The 14,718-nt window shown below is 35.1% G+C and overlaps 2 protein-coding genes across 2 annotated transcripts in view; both read right to left on the minus strand.

Moving 5' to 3' along the window:
* Window positions 1-8,135, minus strand: part of LOC149413568 (secretory phospholipase A2 receptor-like) — a 58,258-nt gene extending 50,123 nt beyond the window's left edge. The window contains exon 1 of the mRNA XM_089644392.1: window positions 7,981-8,135. The gene's annotated coding sequence lies outside the window, so the exon portion shown is untranslated. The remainder of the gene's footprint in view (window positions 1-7,980) is intronic.
* An 815-nt stretch (window positions 8,136-8,950) lies between these two features.
* Window positions 8,951-14,435, minus strand: LOC149413570 (CD209 antigen-like protein 2). The gene is made up of 3 exons (XM_089644424.1): window positions 14,390-14,435; window positions 9,403-9,666; window positions 8,951-9,174 (listed from the first exon to the last, which is right to left on the minus strand). Exons 1-3 carry the CDS (start codon window positions 14,433-14,435, stop codon window positions 8,951-8,953), a joined length of 534 nt encoding a protein of 177 aa, XP_089500550.1.
* Between the last annotated feature and the right edge of the window lie 283 nt (window positions 14,436-14,718).

Raw genomic sequence — 14,718 nt, forward strand, 5'->3', positions numbered from 1 at the left:
CACTGAGTGCATAATAATATTCGGATAATATTTAGAGCATCGTATTTTGAAAAATCACCTCATGGGCGCTGAAACTATGGTATGGTGATACTATGGCATATCCTTACAACGACACCCTTCGAGGATTTTCAGGATTAGCATAACTGATGAATTAGCAAGTCACTTGCCCCAGGACTTGTTGAAATTACAACTAGCTTATGGCAGGATTATTCGTTTATTATATCTTAAAATATCACGTGACATTAATATTTTTTCAAAGACAGACCATTTATTTCATCTTATGTTGTTTTTTTTAAATGCCACACAATAAAGTCTTTTACAAATTTAGGTACGTTATTATAGGTAAGTTGTGCAAAGTAGTATGACAAGTTTAAAGTACATAATATAATAATAACTGTGTAAAAGAAGTACATAAAAGATAAAATATGATACGTAAAAGATAGATATACCTAATAGTACAATATTCTTTAAGTGGCAAGTTGAAATCTGGGTAGCCGGTAGAGTCTACGAAGATTCATGTTATTTATGATGATAGAGAAATTACTATAATCATTCCAGCTATTCTTTGAACACGTATCCTCAGTGATTTTTATATATTATTATAAAAAAAAGTGTTATTACACATAATAAATAAATAAAACAATTTGTTGAGCACGAGACCACAAAAAAATTAAAAAAAAGCTAATAATCATGCGACAGATATAAATATATTAGGAAGATGGCCAACTATATAACAGATGGATAACTTTTTTTTCAAAATAAATGCAAAATATATTATTATTCGTCAGCATAATTCACATCGAATGACGTTATATGATAATAACAGGATATTATTGTAGTACTTATATTATGTAATCAATACATTTATCTTAATAATCTATGGCTTGTCATTGAAGTAAAATCATGTATTATTTCATAGTGCTTTCACACAAACAAAAGTATTGAAATCCGTAAGTCTAAACTTAAACTTTAGGTTGCACAGTTTACACCCGCGCTGTGCAAGCGGGTTCCTTTCAGAGCATCGGACCATCATAATATGATTATTTGCCGGAAATTAAAACAAAAATTATGTCCTAAATGAAAAAAATAATTGATTATTGACAGTAGATGTAATATGGACGATGGTCCCTTTACTTAATCAATTGTTTATGAAATTTTCCTTAAACTAACTCAACTCTTTTTCTTGTTAGAATGGTAGAATAGAGTCATAAAATAGGTACATAATATTCGTGATAATTACTAATATCAGTGAACGAAATCGTTTTATCTAAAATCAGAAAAAATTGCAATCGCCCAACAAACATTTGGTAGGGCGCTAATGTCAGATGTTGTTAGCTTTGACGAAACAGATTCCAATAAATATAAGGGGGATCAATCAAATTAATAATAATATGACCATTCCGCGATAATTTTATCCAACTCAGTTCTATCTAAACAATAACTTGTTTATTTACGATGATAAGTTTATTGTTCGCCAAAAAAATTGAGAAAATTATTAGTTTACTAATACGGATTTTGTGTTGTTTAGATATATAGAGAGATTATCTTGCCTTTATCGCGAGACTAATTTTAAAAGGGTTCCCAGATTTTAAAATAAAATTTTGAAACATATTTATATTAGATTAGCCGGGCTTTACACACATTTTTTAGAATTCGGATGTAGGTAGTAATTTTTATTTTATTCTTATCGTCAAGTATGCAAAATTTCATCAACATCGCAATAAAACTGTAGATTTGTATAAAAAGCCAAACCAAACATCTTTATATATTGCCAAATTTCATAGTTAGCGGCGGTCATCTCAAGTCAGGTCTCCAGCGACAAAATGTTTTCAAAAAATTCGCCAAAAACAAAAACATTGGGACAGGGCCACTTTTCGAAATAATTGCATAAAGCCGGGCAAGGCCGGATCATCAGCTTTATATGTAGATAGATATAAAGCTGATGATCCGGCCTTGCCCAGCTTTATGCAATTATTTCGAAAAGTGGCCCTGTCCCAATGTTTTTGTTTTTGGCGAATTTTTTGAAAACATTTTGTCGCTGGAGACCTGACTTGAGATGACCGCCGCTAACTATGAAATTTGGCAAAATTTCGTTGTTGTTTCTAAGCATAGAAAAATAATTAATTTTCTACCAATCTTACGGTTTCACTGTCAGTGAATTCAATTCATTTGGCTAATACCATTTGTTCCCACCCAGTCAAGGCCTGGCTGGTTTAATTGGCTGGCTAAGTCCTCCATCACTGAATAAGCAACCAAAATCTGCCGCTTATAATGACGGTAGTAGGAGATTTTTAAATAGTGATAGGTTTTACGAAATCCGAGAATGATTATCTTTCTTTTAAGAAATAAACCTTTTCGCAATTGTCGTCCATCGTAGAAAGGCAGCTACTAAGTCAGAATACTTATTGGTGACAAATATAACGCTAGAGCCAAAGCGGTTCGTTAAAATACAAGCCAAAATCGATAGTTAATTTTGACAGACGTGAAGAGAGATAATTACGTTATTTTCTGTTATTTCTAATATAAAATGTATCATAAAATCGTCCACCATTTTGAATTTTCGGGTTGCTATTCTTTTAAAATTAAATTTGTATCATCCTAGACAAGCAAATTAAATTAATGTATTATGTCGTCAAATTAACCTTTGTTTGTATGGACTTGTCTTTTCAATGACAGCGTATCGTTATATACATAGGATATACACTGGTGCCAAATCAAGACCAAATTAAAAGGATTCAGAAAGCATCGGAATATAAACGTATGGCATACGGGAATATACGGAAGTCGTTAAATGTTCGTAATGAACGGACGCCTTATTAAAAACGTAATGTACTGTGATATTCGTAAGATATATGCGGTTACCAAAAGGGCAGCAATATGAGAGGGTGTCCAAAAGACTCTAAAATGTATGTACCTTGCAAAAATATGAATACCCTTACAACACGATTTATGGCAAATTCTGTTACGATCACTTTATTCTATAACTATATATAAGTGAACATTCACAGCGTTTTTGTTTCTAAACCTACCATAAGCGGTGGTAGTCAAAAGGATGCGAAGTGAAAGGTCGCCATATCGGTAGCGGGATTTATATATATATATATATATATATATTTATATATATATATATATATATAAAACATCTTACTTATTTTAAAATTATTAAAAAAAAAATACATATATATATTGCATGATATTTGTTCATAATTAAATTTATTTGTAACTTTGATGTAATATTAATTTTCTTATAATTAAATTAGACATAATATGTAAATGAAATCCTCAGCACGGGAGATCTCAGTGAGGATATCATTATATCTATTTGTTACACAAAAAAAGATAATAAAACACTTATTATTATTATTATTATTAATATTTAGCCCTTTTTCACACTTAGTCGAAATGTTCTGAATATGCGGGAGCCAGGAAAGTTTATGATCCAAAAGTAGTCCAAGAAATTTAATTTGCTTAACGATTTGAAGAGGGACATTATCAAAGCAGACAGAAAAGGGGGGTATTTTTCTTTTGCGCGTAAAAGCCACTACTTTGGTTTTAGACGTAGCTAAATTCATCCCATTTGTCAACAACCAAACATAAATATTATGTAAAGCCAAATTCAATTCCTTCACAGCGCGCGATAGATTTTTGTGTGATAAATATATAAGGAAATCATCAGCAAAATAAAGTCGCTTGATAGATGAAGGAATTACACTGTATAAATCACTTATATATACACGGTGTCCGGAAACTCGTAGTACAAGCGGGAAACTGGAGAATCTACATCACATGGGGAACCCAAAAAAACATAAAGTTTTTTGATTTGAGCATTTTCAAAAAAAAAAAAAAAACAAAAAAAAATATTTTTCGGCTATTTTAGGGTTAAAGTTTTTTCTGGTGTTTAGGGTTGAATAACAGATGTTTTAACCCTGCAGAGCAGAAATATTTTATGATTACACCGGGTTAAATGAAGGGTGATTTCAAAATAATGCTTCAAATCCGAGTTTCTTCATTTGTTTTACTTTCAAATAGTTTTAATTAGTTGGGTACTTTGATCTTCAGTAATAATTTATAAGAATTTGATTAAAAAAAAAAAAAAAAAAAAAAAATCAACTTCAAACTCGATTTACTCGATAACGAAAGCTCAAATAAAAAAAAAATACTACAAAATCGACTCCAAATGTGATGTAGATTCACCAGTTTCCCGCTTGTACTACGAGTTTCCGGACACCCTGTATATCAAATAATAATGGACTGATTACGGACCCCTGAGGTAATCCCTTCCATAGTTTGCGATTTATCGTTTTTGAGGAAAAGTGGATAATAATGGATCTGTCTGTTAGTAAATTAATAATAAATTGAACTAGTTTTAAGGGAATTTTTATTTTAATTAATTTTTCTTTCAAAATTTTAATTAATACATCGTCGTAAGCTGACGAAAGATCAAGAATTGTGGCCAGAGTGCAAGAATTAAGGGACTGAGATATACGGATGTCTGTTGTTAACACACTTAAATTATCTATGGTTGATTTCTTTTTCCGGAAGCCATATTGATTAGGAGAGATAATTCTGTGATTTTCAACAAACCATTCCAATCTGTTCTTTATCAAGTGTTCTGCTACTTTCATTAAACATGACGAAAGAGCAATAGGACGATAGGATGAGATTTCAGATGGATTTTTGCCTGGTTTTAAAATCGGAAGGATTTTTTGAACTTTCCAGACTTCCGGTATAAATCCTGTTTCGAACATGTAATTAATTAGGGATAAAAAATATTCAACCGACATGTCTGAGAATGCTTTAATGAAACTATATAAGATTCCATCAGGGCCAGGAGAAGAGTCTAGAAGGGAATTGATTACTCGATTTAATTCACTTACTGAGAAAGGAGAGTCCAGCCAGCTAGAGTGAGATGGATAAGAAATAAAGGAAGGCATTTCCTCACATCTGGCGGAGGAGCTATCTTATCTGCAAAACCTATAAAAAATTTCTTCTGGAATATGTTTGGAACGCTAGGGAGTATATGACGAACCGAATTTTTTTAAAATTGGACCATACGGATGACTGGGGAGATTCAGGAGACAAGCGTTCACAGAATTTTCGCCATCCAGACCGCTTTTTGTTTTTCAAAACGCGTTTCGCTTCTGCCTGGGCGCGTTTCACAGAAAGGTAATTTTCGAAAGACGTACATTTACGGAAAATAGAAATTGCTTCTCTTCTGGATTTAACGACACTAGTGCATTCTTCATCCCACCATGGGGTGGAATGTTTTATCTTAATGTTAACATGACGTTTTTTAAGTTTTTTTTCTGCAGTTTTTATTATCATGTTAGGAAATAATTCACATTGTAAACTAGTGTTGACAAGGGAAGACTTAGATGCTTGAACAATGGAGTCTAATTCTGAAGAAAAATTTCTCCAATTCGCGTCTTTCGTTTTAAATTTAAAACTATTGTTTATCGAAAAGGAATGCGTGGAAGACAGATGGTGGAAGGTAATTCTTATAGGAAAATGGTCACTGGAAAGGGGATCTTTAAGAATGTTCCAAGAACATATGGGAATCACCGAAAATGAGCAAAGAGATAAATCGACTGCACTTTCCGATGTTGAGGGGCAGTGAAACGAGTTGGAGATCCGTCAGTTAGAATACATAAATTATAGGTATCCATAAAATCTAATAGATTATGGCCAAAACGGTTTGTTAACTCACTGCCCCAAGAAGGAGAATGAGCATTGAAGTCCCCAAGTATCATATACGGGGGACGAATCTGGGATATAAATGTTGACCATTCGTTTTCAAGAAAAATTGTAGAGGGAGGGATATATATTGATAGTAATGTAATATCAGATACAACAGCTGCTACTATCTGAAAATTGTTGGAGAGAGTGTGGAAAATAATTTGTTTAAAAGGGATAGAATTATGTATAATAAGAGCAGTGCCACCTTTGCCATCCAGTCTATCATGTTTTAGACAATGATATGCAGGAATCTTAAATTGGTATGAGGGTTTTAACCACGTTTCGGAGATGGCAGCAACTGAAATATTATGTTCATCAAGTAACTGTACAAGATCAATTTTGCTGGCGAATAGACTTCTACTATTCCATTGAAGTATTTTGCTCAGTTGCGGATACATCGGGAAGGCTAGAGAGTAAAGATTTCATATAATCGGCAGCGTTGGACGGTACTTTATTGTTATTTGAAAGGATCGTAATTAATAGGGTAATTAAAGTTTGAATAAAAGAAGAATTTTCAATCATGACTATAGGTAAGATATCGGAAGTGGAACAGTTTTTTAAGGCAGTCCCATTGGGAGCCTGGGATTTATTATTCCCATTCGAGTTAAGTAAAGGATCATTATGTAGTTTTTTATCGAAAGAAGGAATAAATTTTGGATTAAATTTTATCGGTATAAAAATTGTTTCTTTGTGGGAAGATGATAGAGGGGATTTAGGGGAAGAAAAATGAAAGAGAGAAGCGTTAGACGTTATCTCTGCAAAAGATTTTTTCTTAGGAGGGAATAATTTAGAAGCCTGAAAGTAGGAAATGTTGTCTGCAGCCATTGACTGTTTGATATTTCTCTGTCTAGATAACTCTGGACAGGCCACACTAACAGCAGTATGGTTGCCCTTACAATTAATACAAATAGGGTTATTCGTTGTATTTTGACACTGTTCAAAGGGATGATCCTCTCGGCAATGGAAGCAACGAGGAGGGGAACGACAAATAGGTTTTGAATGGCCAAAACGGCAACAGTTGAAACATTGGATCGTCGGGAATCTGTATACTTCAACGGGAAGAGCGTTATTATAAAAAAATACACGGGATGGTAATGTTTGACCTTCAAAAGTAATAACAACGGATTGGGAAGGTTTCCATATAGTGGTGCCGGTGGAAGTATCCTTGAAATTCAAACGACGTGCTTTTAAAAGTTTTGGAGTTAATTGAGAGTCATTAAGAGCGTCTACTATTTCTGTTTCTGATAGATCGGTTGGGATACCTCTTACTCTGCCCATTCTGGTTAAATTAAAAGTGGGTATGAAAGATTTAAATTTATTATTTGAAAGAGAACCTATTTTTTTAACAAAATCATTAGCTAATGTGGCGGATTTAAATTCTATGGATAGTTTGTATCGACCTTCCGGTTTTATTGATCCATTTATAATACCGAGGTTATTGAGTTTTGAGCTAAAAATAAATTTACCAAAATCCAGGGGATGAATTATTTTCCCCTGTTCAGTCCATTGGACATTGACAATAAATGGAGCTGAAGATGAAATAGAATACATTAGCTCAATGGCTTTTGCTTCTGTAGGAATGGTATCATTATAACTTCAATGAGAGATTGGGGCTTCGTTTGTTTGTGAAAGAGATTTAATTTTAGGAGGTACATTAAGGCAAAGCGAAGGTCGTCGTTTTCGGGAAGGAATGGTTACAGAAGTTTGGGAATCATCAGAATCGTAGACGTCTGCAATATTAGAAATGAACTCAGGGTCTGGAGGTCGATTTTCATCTTCTTCCATTTCAAAAAATTAAAAAAAAAATTAAACAATAATTATTATTTTAGAAATAATGAATGATAGAAATAATACACGCAACTTCGTCGCAAACCAATAAAACAAACAAAAATAATGAATACGAAAAGGTAACAATAAATAAATCTTATCTGTACTCCGCGCCGCGCCGTCAGCAAGCCATCAAACACAGAGCACTGGAAGTAAACACGACTGCACACTACCGAGGTTCGGTGACTAATGTTCATAGACATTCAAATTATTTATATCTACGGGGAGCTTGTAAAAATGTGATTTAATGCTGAATTAGCAACACTGTAATAAAAATAAAAACGCCCACATCCAGAAGGCTCTAGAAATAATGAGGATTAATCATGACAGATAATAACCGATAATAATAAACGAAATAATGTAAGCAAGGGCTAGAAAAAAAATAATAAGGTTTAATAAGTAAACTTCGAAACATACCGTGGATGGTTTCATATTGTCCTGGAAGAATCAAGTCATGAAACCCAAGCCAAATATGACTCCTGTCAAAGTTGGTATCCAGTGAGCTTCCGGCATATTCATTAAACGCGTCCAAGCAGTGTTGAGCCTCCTCCGCACTGTTGAGGACCACGAGATGACCTTGTTCGGCCGAACAGACTTCAAAGGCATCATACCACGACTTTGGCGTACGATGGAATTTGAAACAACGATCGTCCATTGCAGGAAATTTTTTGTATTCTGGAAAAAAATTTAAACATCGTGTTAGTTATATTGAATAGATTATGTTATTCATGAAAAGTTCTTACATTATATTAAATTCCTGTGGAATATAAGGAAAACAAATTGTTCTGTTGAATGCGATGGTTCTAATCGGGAAAATTTTACATCTCTCTATCGTTGTGCTTTAGTCACTGAAGAAATAAACCAAAATTTGTAGTGATTGTGTCCGTGCATCCGATTAAGGCGAAGCTTAATGCTAAATCACTATTTTGATTAATCTTTATAACGAATTGGTGAACATTATGAATACCAAAAATATGCTTTAGATAAATTGAAGGTTTTTCTAACGTTTAGCTTGAGTATAATACAAATAAAATAGTAAATTACCCAATAAAAAATATAAATGTAAACTACTAAAAAAAAAATTTTTTCAATAGAAATGTTTGAACGCGTAAAGGAAACAACTTTTAAAAATACAGTATTATAGCTAAGATTATCTGGGACAGTTTCACTTGATTAACTTTTTTGCTTTCTTATAAAATTATTTACAAAATAAATAAAAACCAGTTTTATGCTTGTAATCGAACGTTTCTAGACTCCGTTTGTCAAGCGATTTTAATGCCTATTACCTACAAAATAAAGTATACCAAGAATATAAACATTTTTGGCTTGTAGCTTCCTCTTAAAACTAGAAGTGGTGTTCTCGTACCGGAATTAATCATTAAAGTGTTCAGTAACAAATAACATTAGTGGAGTTGTTTTCCATACCCGTATCGTAGGTTGCACAATCCACATTCGCTGTCAGAGTGCTGAGGGATTTCTTACAGATAAACAGGCTGGCCGCCTCACAGGGCCCGTCGGCGTATTGTCCGTTTCGCAGCATTCGCACACAGTCGCGTCCATCGCCCGGGTTGGGCTCTGGATGGTTCAAGTATAACTCTGATGTTGGAATGCCTACAAAGAGAGGTGGGAATAAGTAAACTGGATTTCATTTAAATATTCATTCGTAATTATTCTGAGCTAGTTACCGGAGTCAGGATGGCGTTTGCAACCTGGGAATCTACGCCTAGACCAACCTCCATGTTGCTGATCTAAGATGTCTTAGAGATATTTTAGAGGAACTCAATAAAAGTGGCTACATGTATATGCTAAACTTTACACATTTAAAACATGGTTACATACCATTGATTGCCATGTAGTTCTGTTGTTGGAATAAGTCATGTACCCCAATCCACACATTGCTGGTGGTGCTGGCCATGTAGATTAGCAGGGCGCCAATCTCGTCCTCAGATGTTGGCACCACGAGCTCAGCGCTTTCCAAGGAACACATGGACACCGCCTCTCTCCAGCCCAGCGCCGCTTTGTGTTCTTTGTAGAACGATTTAAATTCGGTGGAGTAGAAATAGTCATCTCTGAAAAATGGTTCAGCCTGCTCCGCTGATGAGACTATAATAAAACACGATGTTGAAAATATCTTTTGGAAACAGTGAAATTGTATGAGGTTTGTTTTAAACTGTCAATTTTGGACTTTGAATTAATGGCAGATGGCAGAAGTGGGTGCTCCGGTTGAAATGATTAGCGGCAAATGGTATAAAAGGTAGGAAAACTGCGTGGAAGTCGATTGAATCAGGAGTAGAAGGTTTTTGAATTGAAAAATAATGATTAGAGACCCCAGGTGAGTTAAGAATATTTACGGAGGAGGCAAAACGCTATCCTGAAAAGTAGCGCTGTGATGAAGTGTAAAATTATTTATTTATGCTTCTCGTATGACAAGATTGTAGAAATCCTTATGAGGCTACTTACCATCTAAACATAAAGATGGTGACAAGTGTCAGGCAACCAATTACCGTCCTATAGCAATTCTTTCCGCACCTGCCAAGTTATTCGAAATAATTATTCATAAATATGTATATGCCAAGGTTGAACCATTCTTGATCGAACAACAACACGGATTTCGACGTGGCCGATCAACCACTACAAACTTGATGGCATATACTGATTACGTGGCGAGAGCGCTCGATAATAATGAGCAAGTTGACACGTCATACCATGACTTTGCGAAAGCTTTCGATAAGGTTGATCACTTAGTGCTCTTAAGTAGGCTTGAAGAAATTGGTTTTTCCGAAAACTTAATTAAACTCTTTGCTAACTATTTAAAAGAAAGGGAACAATTCGTTTCCTATGGTGGTTTTAACTCTAACGCGTATCCTACAAACTCTGGTGTGCCGCAGGGTTCCAATTTAGGACCCTTATTGTTTCTAATTTTTATAAATAATATTCGGGGAAAAATCAAATTCGTCCGTTTTTTACTTTTTGCAGATGATATTAAACTGTTCTTAAGAATAAGATCATTAGAAGACTGTAAAAAGCTCCAGGAAGATATAAATGCAATTATTGACTGGAGTATTGACAGCAAACTCGGTTTCAACTTCCAAAAATGCTCAGTTATGTGTTTTACGAGGTCACAAAAGATCGTATATTTTAATTACAAAATGAAAGATACATCACTAAAGCATACGGTGACTTATAAGGACTTAGGAATTGTGTATGACGCTCGCTTAACATTTCACGCTCACATTGAAAAGATCTGTAAATCAGCTACAAGAATGTTAGGTTTTGTCATACACAATTCAAAGGAACTGACAAACCTTGCAGTCATTAGGCTGCTTTACTTTAGCTTAGTGCGTAGCATTCTCGAGAGTGGATCTCAGGTATGGGGGCCAGAGGACACTGTCTATGTACTAATGGTCGAGAAAATTCAAAAGAAATTTTTACGATACCTCTATATGAGAGAGTTTGGTTTTTACCCATGGCTGTTTCCAACAGCATTTATCTCGGGAATGCTGAATATCTGCAGCCTTAGTTCCAGACGGGACGTCGCATTATTGATGATGGCTTACAAGCTTCTGAATGGTTTAGTATCAATTCCAGACATTCTGTCAAAAATAGGACTTTATGTCCCGGATAATTTCACGAGAGGCCGCCAACACAGGCTTTTAATTCTTCCCAGGTCCAGAACTAACTTACCAATGGTGATGCCCCTGGGAAGACTCACTAGGTTAATTAACTCCCTTCCAGCTAACTTGGATATTTTCCATATGTCCTACAACGACTTTAAGCGCGAAATATTGTATTTGTTTTAACTGTATACTTATGTATAATTTTTTTTCCATATTTTGTTTACCGCTTTTGCATATGTTTTAACTGTATACTTATGTATAAAATTTTCTTCAATAATTTGTTTACCGCTTTTGCAATGTATTGGTTTTTGTACTGTTTTTGCAAATAAATAAAAAAAAAAAAAAAAAAAAAAAAAAAAAAAAAAAAAAAAACAAGATATGCATAGAAATCCCAGTACGAACAATGCACTGCGACACATTTTATAGTTCGCTTGTATTTCACTGACAAGGAGAAGTCAGTGACACGACCAGTTGATAGTGCAAACTAAAGTGAATTTCTGGAAAGTCATCCAATTATTTATACAGCGATTTTTTTTACATTTTGTGATAAACTTTAACCCGGCGTTAAAGATGTGGGGTGTTATAAACCCAGACCATATATTATTGCAAAAATCTTCCGCGTTGGCGATTGTTTGAAATAATGACAAATTTTTCGATAGTGGTAATGTGATAGAAACATCTAACTTGTTTCATTGTTGAACTGTAATTAGCTGCAGTTGTGACATGTCAAACTTAGTTCAATAGGGAAACATCTAACTTGTTTGTCTGTTGAACTGTAATTAGCTGCAGTTGTGACATGTCAAACTTAGTTCAATATGGAAACATCTAACTTGTTTGTCTGTTGAACTAACAATGTGCTGATTTAATTATAATTCCATAAGGAAATATACGATTTTACTACATAAATAATTAAAATTTTACTTTTTTTTTTAAATGAAAACACGGAGAGTTTCTTTACCATTTGGAATTAATAAGTCAAAACACAAAAATTTTGAAATATTTCCCTATAGAACTAGACTATCGAAGGGCAGCGCGGCCTTTTTCATCCAAAATTAAATTTTGATTTGAGTCCAAAATACCCAACCAAACAGAAAAATATTAATTTCACACAGGAGATGCTGTGTGGAGGGTCTTTTGAGGAGAGGAAAGAGTGAACATGGATTTTGAAATGACACATGTTGTAGGTTCCACAGCCGAGCTATTAAACTCAAGAACGAGTCGTAGAAGAGACCCTTTCTCACGAGACAAATGTCAATCGTGTATGTTAGGCGCGCGTTTTGCGTATTTCCCGACTATGCACCGGTACCGAAGGTTTGTTATACGAGTAGTTAAGCGCACTTGAAGTGAAATGACACTAAACTGCGCTTTATAAATGCCATGTTATTATTATTATCAATGACGCTCGTTTCTCGGAGCATCTTCCATTGTAATACCGGTAGAACCGGGACAGCATACTTATCTGACTAAGGATTGCAATCCGTTTGTTAAGAGAGGGGAATCTGTTAAACAGACCGCCCGTTTCTTCACAGAAAGGGAAATTATTTATTTGTGTTTTATGATAGATACATAGTCCATTAAAGTATTCAATTTTGCATGATTTTAGAAGCAGCTTTGGCATTTGTTGTGAGTTAATAGTAATTATTAAAAATAATAATCTAACCTACCTACTGAGTTAATATAATGAAATATAAAAAATAAAATACAAATCATCGTAAAGCAGGCAAAAACGGCTGAAAAAGGGGTAGATTTTTTTTTAAAGAAACAAACATTCCCAGGATAAATAACGTGACAATATTTGTAAATCTCTGTGATGGAGGACTTAGCCAGCCGAGGAATTGAACACAGTACGCCTGGATGGGACCCAAACGCGATGTCTATTCAGCCACCGACCGGTCAAATGTATGTACAACTAATTTGTGTTCCAATGTAAATCGCTCGTTTGAAATTAAAATTTTGGTCCTTCAAAATGCTTTTAAAATGTTTATTTTTTTACCTTAGGCCCCCAACCATACCTCTTAACAATAAAGCAGCAATTTAATCTATACGTACATAATTTACAGTATATACCTTAATTTTAAATTAATCTAAGTGTTACAACAAAACTCTTAATTAACTTAGATTTGTTATGAATTTAAATTTCGTAAATATTTAAATAGTAATAATAATATTTGGATGATTTGTATAGCGCCGTTTTTGTGCCAAGTCACCTCAAGGGCGCTGATTAGAACTCATGGTGTGAAGGATTCAGTCAAGCGATAAAGTGGGTACTGATTTTTTTAAAAATAATCTTAACCGTAACCGCTTTACCTCTCACCCCGACCATAACTCTCCAATACCTACTGATCTTTAGCGTGTCGTCACTGATCACTCAGCCGAGTAACCGCTTTACCTCTCACCCCGACCACAACTCTCCAATACCTATTGATCTCTAGCGTGTTGTCACTGGTCACTCAGCCGATTAACCGCTTTACCTCTTACCCCGACCATAACTCTCCAATACCTACTGATCTTTAGCGTGTCGTCACTAGTCAATCAGCCGAGTAACCGCTTTACCTCTCACCCCGACCATAACTCTCCAATACCTACTGATCTTCAGCATGTCGTCACTAGTCACTCAGCCGAGTAACCGCTTTACCTCTCACCCCGACCATAACTCTCCAATAACTACTGATCTTTAGCGTGTCATCACTAGTCATTCAGTCGATTAACCGCTTTACCTCTCACCCCGACCACAACTCTCCAATACCTATTGATCTCTAGCGTGTTGTCACTGGTCACTCAGCCGATTAACCGCTTTACCTCTTACCCCGACCATAACTCTCCAATACCTACTGATCTTTAGCGTGTCGTCACTAGTCAATCAGCCGAGTAACCGCTTTACCTCTCACCCCGACCATAACTCTCCAATACCTACTGATCTTCAGCATGTCGTCACTAGTCACTCAGCCGAGTAACCGCTTTACCTCTCACCCCGACCATAACTCTCCAATAACTACTGATCTTTAGCGTGTCATCACTAGTCATTCAGTCGATTAACCGCTTTACCTCTCACCCCGACCACAACTCTCCAATACCTATTGATCTCTAGCGTGTTGTCACTGGTCACTCAGCCGATTAACCGCTTTACCTCTTACCCCGACCATAACTCTCCAATACCTACTGATCTTTAGCGTGTCGTCACTAGTCAATCAGCCGAGTAACCGCTTTACCTCTCACCCCGACCATAACTCTCCAATACCTATTGATCTTTAGCATGTCGTCACTAGTCACTCAGCCGAGTAACCCTTTTTTTTTTTTCATTTTCTAGATTCTCATATTCCATGAAGTGGTGAATCATTTAAATTTACTGAATTTAAAGTTAATGTTCTTTATACAAATAGAACGGCGTCATATGCGCCTCACAATTTTTACCTCATATGGGTTTATTTAAATATTACCTGGCTTTTATAGACTTAGAGGCCTTGTATTTTCTCGGTAGGGAAAAAATTTGTTACCTAAAAACCCTACTAAAATTGCATGTATCATCATCCAGCATCAG

This window comes from Hesperophylax consimilis, chromosome 21, assembly GCF_061612785.1.
Source record: "Hesperophylax consimilis isolate HC1 chromosome 21, BYU_Hcon_1.0, whole genome shotgun sequence".
NCBI classification, from domain to species: Eukaryota; Metazoa; Arthropoda; class Insecta; order Trichoptera; family Limnephilidae; genus Hesperophylax; species Hesperophylax consimilis.